This window comes from Lolium rigidum, chromosome 7 (assembly GCF_022539505.1).
Source record: "Lolium rigidum isolate FL_2022 chromosome 7, APGP_CSIRO_Lrig_0.1, whole genome shotgun sequence".
In the NCBI taxonomy this organism is placed as follows: Eukaryota; Viridiplantae; Streptophyta; class Magnoliopsida; order Poales; family Poaceae; genus Lolium; species Lolium rigidum.
The window spans coordinates 96234423-96244358 of NC_061514.1; the positions used below are offsets into that span (position 1 = coordinate 96234423).

General features: G+C 47.8%; 1 protein-coding gene across 1 annotated transcript; it reads left to right on the forward strand.

The window, feature by feature from the left end:
- Positions 1 to 739: 739 nt before the first annotated feature.
- LOC124679295 (FCS-Like Zinc finger 2-like) lies at positions 740 to 1188 on the forward strand. The gene has a single exon (XM_047215081.1). The coding sequence runs from the start codon at positions 811 to 813 to the stop codon at positions 1099 to 1101; it is 291 nt and encodes a 96-aa protein (XP_047071037.1). The 5' UTR covers positions 740 to 810; the 3' UTR covers positions 1102 to 1188.
- Positions 1189 to 9936: the final 8748 nt, after the last annotated feature.

A 9936-nucleotide genomic window follows, 5' to 3' on the forward strand; every position in this document is an offset into this window, starting at 1 on the left:
AGCGTAAGAGAGAAACCAGGGATGGTTCACGTAAGAGAGATGTTTTTTTTTTTTTGCCCCCGAGCGTGTTCAGTCGTTCATAGAGTAGTTTGTTTGCTTTGCTTAGAGTTTGAATTTTTCTTGATATGCACGTTAGGCCGTTATATTTGCCTCCAGAATTTTACGTCCCAGAGAACATAAATAGTTTCTAGTGTTTTAATATCACCTTTCCGTACTAAGCATGTCCATTCCGCACGTGTCACAGACCTTACCTTTTTTGCATGAAAAAACAAACACTTGGAAGACTCAAATATTAATATGTGATTTTTTGGAAAATAAATCTATGAAAAAAGAGTTTGTTTTCACTTAGTGTTAGTAGGTGATGGTTGAGTACCTTTTGAATATACATAATTTATATTTTTCCTTTTGAATATACATAATTTATATTTTTTAAACGGTTTCGCAACATACATTACAGTAACTGAGATGTGGGAGGCTTGACGAGTATAACAAAATGAGAAGACATTTACCAAATATATTTGAATATCAACTATATCAATTAATTATTTCTAAGTTCGATGGTCAAGTAGTCGTTCGAGATTGAAAGATACCATGCCATTAAAGTATGTTCAAGAGCTGTGTCGACCACTCGATCCCAGACGACATAGGGCGTACATTATACGATATTTTGCCGTCCGCTTGCAACCACGATATATACCCCACGCCTACGCTTCCCTGAACTCACATCGCTCAGTCCATCCCTCCTCTCCGTCCGCTCAGCAAAAGCAGCGATCGCACGGCGAAGCTTTGCTCTTCTCCTCGAAATCTACCATGGCGGCATCTGTAGCAAGCTCTTTCTTCTTCGACGACGAGCCGGCCGGCGAGCGCGGCATGGCCGCCATGGACGCGTGCGCGCTCTGCGCCAAGCCGCTGGCGCGCGAGAAGGACATCTTCATGTACAGAGGGGACACCCCCTTCTGCAGCGACGAGTGCCGCCACAAGCAGATGCGGGACGACGCCGTCTGCGAGAGGCACGCTGCCCGGCGGCTGCGGCCGTACTCGTCCGTGCCGGAGTCCCATCGTGGGCAGCGAGAGTCCGGGGAGGTGTCCGTCGGGAGCTGACCGGCCAGAGCACCAACGAAAGAACTCTGAAGAACCATCAATTTTTGGATAATGGTATTTCTCCGGTGCTCTTGGGTATTAGGAGCTGTCCAGCCCAGCGAGGCAGGAAGCAGCGGCGCGCCGGCGCCCGCGCCCGCAGCTTCTTGTCCTCTTGGGCTAGCTGAAGAAGGCGATGATCGAAGAACATCACCGTGTGTTTATCTTATGTTTTGGCTAATCCGATCAGCCCTGCCCCGCTCTGTGATTCTGTATCTGTATATCCATGAATTTGGCTATTTAGAAGTTTTGGTCTGAAAGATAGATATCCCTCGTACTTAATCACTCCTTGCTCGTTTCTTGTCATGAATTACCAATCAAACCATGCTAGGAAATTGCTGCAGAACAAACGCACTAAGATCTCCAACTCATTACGCAAATGGCAATCTTTCTGACGACATTATTTTCCGGTTCCAGTGAACACTCCTGCAATTCTTCGGTGTTCTGCCACATTACACAAACTGAGAGCAGATCTCTAGGAAGTGTGCCCCCAACATTCATCAAGATAACCTCTGGTGGCAATCCCTCGGTCAGTCTGCTTAATTTGTACTCCCTCCGTTCTCTATTAGTTGACTCTAATTTTGGAGTACAAAGTTGCTCCCCAACAACATCCTTCTCTCCGAAGGTGTAAGGGCATCTCCAACGCGGAGACCCAAATCTAAAAACGGACACTCCCAGCGTCCGGTTTGGTCAAAACTGCATCCAACGGGGCGACCCATCTTAAAAACGGATACTCCCAGCGTCCGGTTTGACCCAAAACTGACGCAAATATTGGAGCGATTTGGGGCGAGCCGGACACGAGCGCGCGTCCGTCTGTGGTTGTTCTGTCCGGCCGGACACCCGTTCTGGCCCATTTCACAGAGAGACAAAGACAACCCAATAGACCCCGCATCATTCTCTCTCCTCTGTCCTCCTTTCTCCCATGAAAATCCATGGTACAGCCGCCGGAGTTTGGCTCGCCTGCAGGACTGCCGCCGTCGCCTACTCATGGAGGCACCCGTCGCCGCCGCCTCCTTTTTTTTCACACCTGCCGGAAGTCGCCGGAGGCAAAACAAGCTCCGCGGCCGCGGCGAGTTTGGATCCGCGCCGGCGACGACGAACAGGGCAGCGCGAGCACGGGCGGGGCCGGCCGCGTCGGCCACAGGCGCGCACGGGCGGGGGCGGCCACGGCCAGCCACGAGGCGGGGCGGCCCTCGCCGTGACGGGCGCGGGCGTGGGCGGAGCTCGCCGCGACGTCCGCGTCGGCCATAGGCGCGGGCGGCGCTCGCCGCGACGGGCGCGGGCACGGCCGGCCACGGGCGCGGGCGGGCGTGCGTCCTCGGCGGCTCACGGAGAAGCGCCCGCGACGACGGGGCAAAGCCCGCGGCGGCGAACCGGGACCGTGCCCGCGGCGGGGCGACGAGCAGCGGCACGGGCCGGGAGCTACGGCCACGGCGACGGGGCCGTGCCCGCGGCTCCGCCCGCGGCGGGGCGACGAGCAGCGGCACGGGTCGAGAGCTGCGCCCTGACCTCCCCCGGCGGCGTCCGCTTGTTTGCGTGCTTGCCACAGAGCACGGCGAGCAGCACAGAGCTCTATCGCGACAAGCTCTGGATTTGCGACATGGCCGCAGCAAAGCAGGTCACGGGAATTCCTCTCAGCCTTCATGGAATCCTGCGGCAGCGAAAAAAGAACAGATCACGCCACGAATCCACCCGAAATCGAACCAAATCCGAAGCAAATCGGCGCAAGAAACGTACATACCAGGAGGCGGGGCGAGGAGCAACGGCACGGCTGGAAGCTGCGCCCGCGGCGGGGCGAGGAGCAGCGGCACAGGCCGGGAGCTGCACCCGCGGAGGGGCGAGGAGCAGCAGCACGGGCTGGAAGCTGCGCCAGCGGCAACGGGGCCGCGCCCGCGGCTGCGCCCGCGGCGGGGTGACGAGCGGCGGCACGGGCCGGGAGCACCAGCTGGCGATGGGCGAGGGTGTGGGCGAGGTGACCAGCAGCAGCTCGCGGCGGGCGACGGCACGGGCCAGGGCAGCAAGAGCTCGCCGTCGTGGGCCTCCGAGTTCCGAGTAGTACTAGCAAAATTTGGGTGGCTGCGTGCGTTGGGGAACAGAAAATTAGAAGGACATCCGGGACTATCCGCCTGTCCGGGGACACGACCCAAACAGCAAAAAACGGACGTCCAGATGTGTCCGTTTGGATCAGTGCGTTGGAGATGCCCTAAACTGCAAGTGGCTGCACGGTTGCTCATAGGATACACAGCTGCGGCTGATGCAAGTAGTGCGTCGACAAGAGATTTGCACGTGTCTAGTGCTGTCTGACGTGCATACACTGCAGCTCAAGATTCTCATAAGCATTTGTTTTACACGATTCTAATTTTTATCGAGTGATGATTCCCTGATAACACTCACTAATGGAGTGGACCATAGCTCTGTATGTTCTGAAAATGAAAATATCATGTATCGTATACTGCAAGACGATAATTAAGCACTACCATCTATTATTGCCGTCGCAAAACCAGGTATGTTGGCAAAAAGGCTGGCACCGAAATTATCAGCACTAGTTTAAGGCCTTATCCCTTATCAACAAACATTTGAACTACTCACCTACTCGTCCGCACTTTTGCTACAAAAGCGGAGCTAGCTTCCAATTGATTTCAAAGTGGATATGTTACATGTACTCCTACCAATAATTACAATACTATACCAAAATATAATTTGAAAATTTATTTGATCATGTATCTAATAAGTTTGGCTTGACAACGAACACTTCAAGGGTGGAAATATCACAGTTTCGTGATGCTCTCTGTGAACACTTCACTGCTCCCTGGAGAAAATGTCATCTTCTCTGACGAGGTTCTTCGTGGACTCTGATGATTACGACCAACTCCTTACTATACAAGCCACCAAAACGCAGTTGGATCTTTCCGACGTGTTAAAAACTGGCATCTTGTAGCTGCCGCTGGTGTATGATTGACCAGGACATGTGCTTGATTGTGAGGCCAAGAGAAATATCTTCATACGAGCCAGTCGACTACCTGTCTACGTCCAAGCAGCCACCAAGGTTGGGAGGACAAGGTGCTTCCTGCTTTTGGCGTACGTGCATGCCCCACAGTTTCTGAAGGAGGGACCTCGATTTGTTCTCTGCTCCCAGTCTTCTACATTCTCTTTTACAACATAACAGTCCACGTGTGATATCGATACTGCTGACTACACTAGAAACCATGAAACAGTATGTCGATCTATTTACTGTAGTAGCAAACAGGTTGGCTATGCATGTTCAAAATAAAATTATGCCCCAGATATATAGCACCTACTCCCTCCAGTGGCGGAGCCTTATAAAACAATTTCCTTCAGTAATTCTTAAAACGTTTGGGGGGGGGGGGGGGGGGCTGACATGTACATAGCTCCGCCTCTGACTCCCTCCATATCACACTATAGGCCATTTTAGAATACTAGCTGACATGTCTTATAAATTGATATAGAGGAACAGAGGGGAAAAGAAGTGATTGTTAAATGAAACATGGTACCCGTTCTACTATGGTGGAGGAGAAAATGGATGTGTGGAAAGAGGAATGGGAGATAAGGAATGCCGTAGGAGAAGGTTGGTCGGCGTGCTCGAGGAAAACCATAACATTCCCTTTTAGAGCGAGAATTTAGAGGGAAGTGGTGACGGGGACTATGAGTGAGTTGATGCACACGTCAATGTTTGATTAGAATATTTTATTATAGAGAAGGAGGAAAATCCCTCGACTTGTCTAACTCATGCCATGATGAACAAAAGAAGAAGAATGGAAATAGGTGGCGGCGATGCAAAGGTGTGGCGCGTTTGTACCATATGTTGTACGGTGAATACCTCCCATGGTAGCCTTGTCGTTTGATCGACTTGCTTGGAGTTTTGGAGACGCATTGTCCATTTCAAGAGAGAGGCCTTTTGGGGTTTTGGCTTGTTCATAGCACGTAGAGGACGAGAAGTAATCCAAAAGAAACTTGAGGTGTGCTTCGGTGCGCACCCTCTCCAAACTCGCGACTTATCGCCGAAGGGGTACGGTGGTCCCGATTTTGTTTTTTTGTGCTGCCCGCCGAAACCCATATCCAAGCCCGAGTGCAAGACTCGTATGGGTATACGGGGCCTGGGCGTATCTATACGGACGACCCCACGTGGGTGGGTCCCACGTGCTAAGCTAATCACCGTGATTAGCTCCCATTGCATGCATCGTTTTCATCGGCACTCGGAGATCCGATCGAGCTGTTCCACGCCGTCGCTACGTTGAACGCAAGCGGTTGTTGCCGGCCCGGCCGTCGGCGGTTGTTGCCGGCACGTCCGTCGCCGCCGGTGGTTGTTTCGCATGTCGACGCCGCCGACCGCGCGCGGAGCCCCCCCGCAGATCGACGACCTTGGAAAGGCGCGCCACCGGCTCGGCATCTTCCCCGCTAGGGTTTAAAATTACAGGTACCATGACTTCATCTTGTAGCATAGTAAGAGGACGCAATTCTGCCGGTTTTTCAATTGTAATTATGGTCCAATACTACGGAATATGGAGAACTCTATATCTGGTATGATTGAGGAACAAAACGAGTACGTCGGCTATAATTCCGATGACTCGAAATGGAGGAAAATTTGCAGCACGAAGCCGGTCTGGAGCGAAGACGAGTTTGATGTGAGCCACTATTTTTCATTTCGATTACCAGCAGTCCAGACATCATCAAATTATATATGGTTCCTCATGTCATAATTTATGCAGATTGCGTACGATGAATTTGATAATGTTGACAACCATGGCGAACACACGGACGATCAAAATGATGAGAACCATGGTGAACACACGGACAGATCTAAATACTAGTGAGGTATGTGTAGTGACTCATACAGTGACATAAAATGATGCATGAAATGATGGCAACTGTAAAATTTACGGTTACTAAATTTCGAAATGCATTAATAAATTTCAGGCACAATTTGACACGCAGCTTGAGTACGACTATTACGGTGAATCTGACTTGGACACGGGCCACACCGATGATGTGGAAGGTGCATCGGCTTCCGAGGATTCCGTTGACATGAGCCAGGTTGTTATCTCTTTTTTATCGATCTTATATAGCTGGAACACATAAATTTATAGTTTTAATTAATGCCTACGTTTTCTACTTGCGAGGCGACGCCGACGCTAGTCGGCCCGAGAAACCACACAAAGGTAGCAATGGCAATGAATATCCCGATAGTGATCGGGATTTATACTCGGATGATAAAAGAGATGACTTTTATTTTCGAAGCGACAGCATATTCTTTCTACAACGGATATGCTAAAGATTATGGGTTCTGCGTCCGGCTTGACCAGGTTAAGCGGTTTGATGATGGAGTAATTCGGTTAAGGCGTTTTGTGTGTTCCGGACAGGGCGTGACGTCCCAAAAACCAACCGACCACGGAAGGCCGTGTATATAGGCATAGACCCGAGTCTCGCTGCGGCCGCAAGGCACGTTTGGTGGTCAAGTTTGATGGAAGAACTGGTTTCGGGTTGTTGAAGATTTTCGTGACAAACATAACCATGACCCAGCTGAACCATGTCAGACTCCGTTTCTTCGGTCCCATAGGATGATCAACGACGCGCAGAGATCTGAGATATTATCAATGGGATCCATGGGAATCAGGAAGCACCTCATTATGAGAAAATTCATTGTAGGCTCCGGTTCATTTGCTGGTGTTGGATTCACAAGAAAGGATTTGTACAACATGTGCTCTAGGGAGAGGAGGAGGCTGCTTTTCGACGGTGACGCTACCACAGCCATCCGCATTATGTCAAAGAGGAAAAAGAGGGACCCTGAATTTTTCTTTGAATATGACGTTGATGAAAAAGGCCGTCTGAAGCACATGTTCTGGTGTGATTCCCAGTCACGTAGGGATTACCAGGACTACGGAGATGTGCTGGTGTTTGATAGCACATACAAGATGAATAAATATAAGATGCCATTTGTTCCTTTTGTGGGCTTGAACAACCACCGTAGGACAACGGTTTTTGGGTGTGCCATCCTTTCAAGTGAGAATGAACAAACATATGTTTGGCTTCTAAAGACTTTCCTCAAAGCGATGTGTCAACGTAAGCCAAAGGCAGTAATCACGGATGCAGATGCCGCGATGATCGCCGCAATCGGCGAAGTATTTTCTCGGTGTGCCGCATCACATCCGCAGCTTCCACATTGAAAAAAATATGGAGATGCATCTACCTAACAAGTCACTGAACGAGTTCAGGACTCTTTTGTATTACACCACCTCAGAGCAAGTATTTGAGGAGCGATGGCATGCATTTTACAGAAAATGGCAATCCCCAAAAACCAGAACATGGATGAAGAGGATGTACACCAAGAGGAAACTTTGGGCTGCAGCGTATCTCTCTCAAGGATTCTGGCTGGGTATGAAAAGTAACCAGCGGAGTGAAAGTTTAAACTCTTGTCTGCACTTCGCACCTAGATGGGGAAATGACAATTGTTGATATGATTATGCACTACGACAACGCAATTGTCCGTCTCCGTGAGAATGAAGCCCACGACGATCGCACGGCTTCACAGACTACACCAGTGGCAATTACTAATTTCAGAGAACTAGAGGTTGCTGCTGCAAAAATCTTCACTCCTGCTGTGTTCTATATTATTCAAGGTGAGCTTTCAAAGATTGGCGGCATAGAGATCTTAGAAAAAATGCAGGCATGAGACTCAAACATCTTCATTGTGGCATGGAGGAATCATGTAAGGACCAGGTTCTACGTGGAATATAGACCCAAGGAGGCAGAAATTATAAGGTGCAGCTGTCAAAGGATGATTAGAAAGGGGATCCCTTGCAAGCACATACCGCATGTGCTGCATTTCTTGAAATTTACTGAAATTCCACAATGTTGTGCTCTACGACGATTCACAAAAAATGCCGGGTTAGGGTTGCCGACTAAACGCACCAGACGACATGTTTGGGTGGGGTTGGTCCAGGGCAGAGGAGCGGATGAAATACGAGCAGGATGAATATTAAGGTATCACAGGCTATGCATATTGCATTAAACAATTCAGAGGAATATGATCTCACTGAACAGTACCATTGATGGCATAATTTCTAGAAGAGAGGGGTATGCTAAAGGTAAAGCATATGGTCCCCTCGGGTCGGTGCATGAAAATGAAGATGCTAGTGGACCATGCGATATTGTTGTTGGTGATCCTTTGAAAGTGTCCACTAAGGGTGCACCTAGGCAAGAAGCGCAGAAATCTCCAATGACTAAAAATGGAAGACCACTAGGACACAAGGAACGCAGGGTGCAAGTGTGCGGGGCATGCCAAGGAGAAGGGCATAACAGAAGAAACCCAATATGCATATTTCATCCGAAGTAAGTTTTTCTGCCATTTTGTTTCATATACTTTAAAAGATTCATATGAGTTGTTGTGTAATTTTATGTCTGTGAACATGTGCAGGAATGTGCTGCAGCAGAAGGGTAGTTCTTTCATAGTTATCTAAAGGGCAGTAAATTTCCTTAATTATGAATGGGACGACTATAGCTTTGTATTTGATGGAGTTGTTAATGTTTGCAACGTATCGGTGTTTTTATTTTGTACCGATGTTCTTAATTCTCCGGTGTTCTTTTGTAAAAATGGCAAAAGACATTATATATTGTGAAGTAGGCATTTCCTTATAATCATCATAGCATGCATGTACAAAGATAAAAATAATTGCATACTTTCGATAATGGGAAATAAAATCAATGTTACAAAATTTTGTAGATAATCTTAACCGAATAAATATTGTTTACAACCGAAGACAATTAAAAATTCAATATTACATGTGTCCGGAAACCTTCGCAGGAGCAAACCGAATGATCACACTATCAAATTTATATTTTCCTGGTCTTTGCTAGCAATCTCACTTTGTTTTTCACCCCGTCAAGATTGTTGTGTGGTGATAAAACAATGTTTGCAACTCGTACTTTCTCTCGATTCATCGATCGTGGACTGCCAAAACATTATAAGGTGTTATACACATGGGTTGTTAACATTGTTAAAATTAACCGAGTGCATGGAACATAGTATAGCCAACCCGAGAAACCGGGCAAGTCATCCGATCTCCGTCCCAGTTGCTCCATACATTGCAATACCCATAATCCGCATGAATTGCTGGTATATAATGTGACAAAATTTAAAAGTGTCCGCATATACAAAACCGACTTTCTTTATGTGTAATGCAATATAGGTACTTACTTATCGGTTTGCTTAGGGATGTCATATCTTTTAATAGGCCATTCTTCGACATCCGGATATTCTGTGTCACAAGTATTGTTTGCTTCTTGTATGTCCTGTGAAATTTGCCCAATCTACGAAACAACAAATATATTACGTACGTACATGAGAAAGTACACAAAGACATGTATGTAGAGAGTGTAATACCAAGTCTTCCACAACTGATTTTGACACCCCTAAACCAAACAGAGGATCAAGGACCTGGAATTCCTTCTTCTTTGTATGCATGACAACAGTTACGTAATGAGTTTTCCGTATGTTCATTGCGAAAAATGGCTACAAGAGAAGGAAAAAACTTTGTCAATTATCATATTATTTTATTCTAATTTCGCATGAAACATTGAAAGAAAGTGCTGTTACCTTCTCACGCTTGAAATATTCATCCATAACCCTACCTAAGGCTCTCGGTCTTGTAACTACCTCATCTATATTTCTAATAGTGTATTTTTTTCTCGTATTGTTTTTCCGCTTGTTCAAGGAGATAGTTTGTCCTCCACGCAGGACATAACATTCGATCGGACCCAACACGGAGAGACAAATACCCAATA

Excerpts from the sequence above, each read along its gene's own strand:
- LOC124679295 (XM_047215081.1), top strand. The coding sequence starts at position 811 with ATGGCGGCATCTGTAGCAAGCTCTTTCTTCTTCGACGACGAGCCGGCC.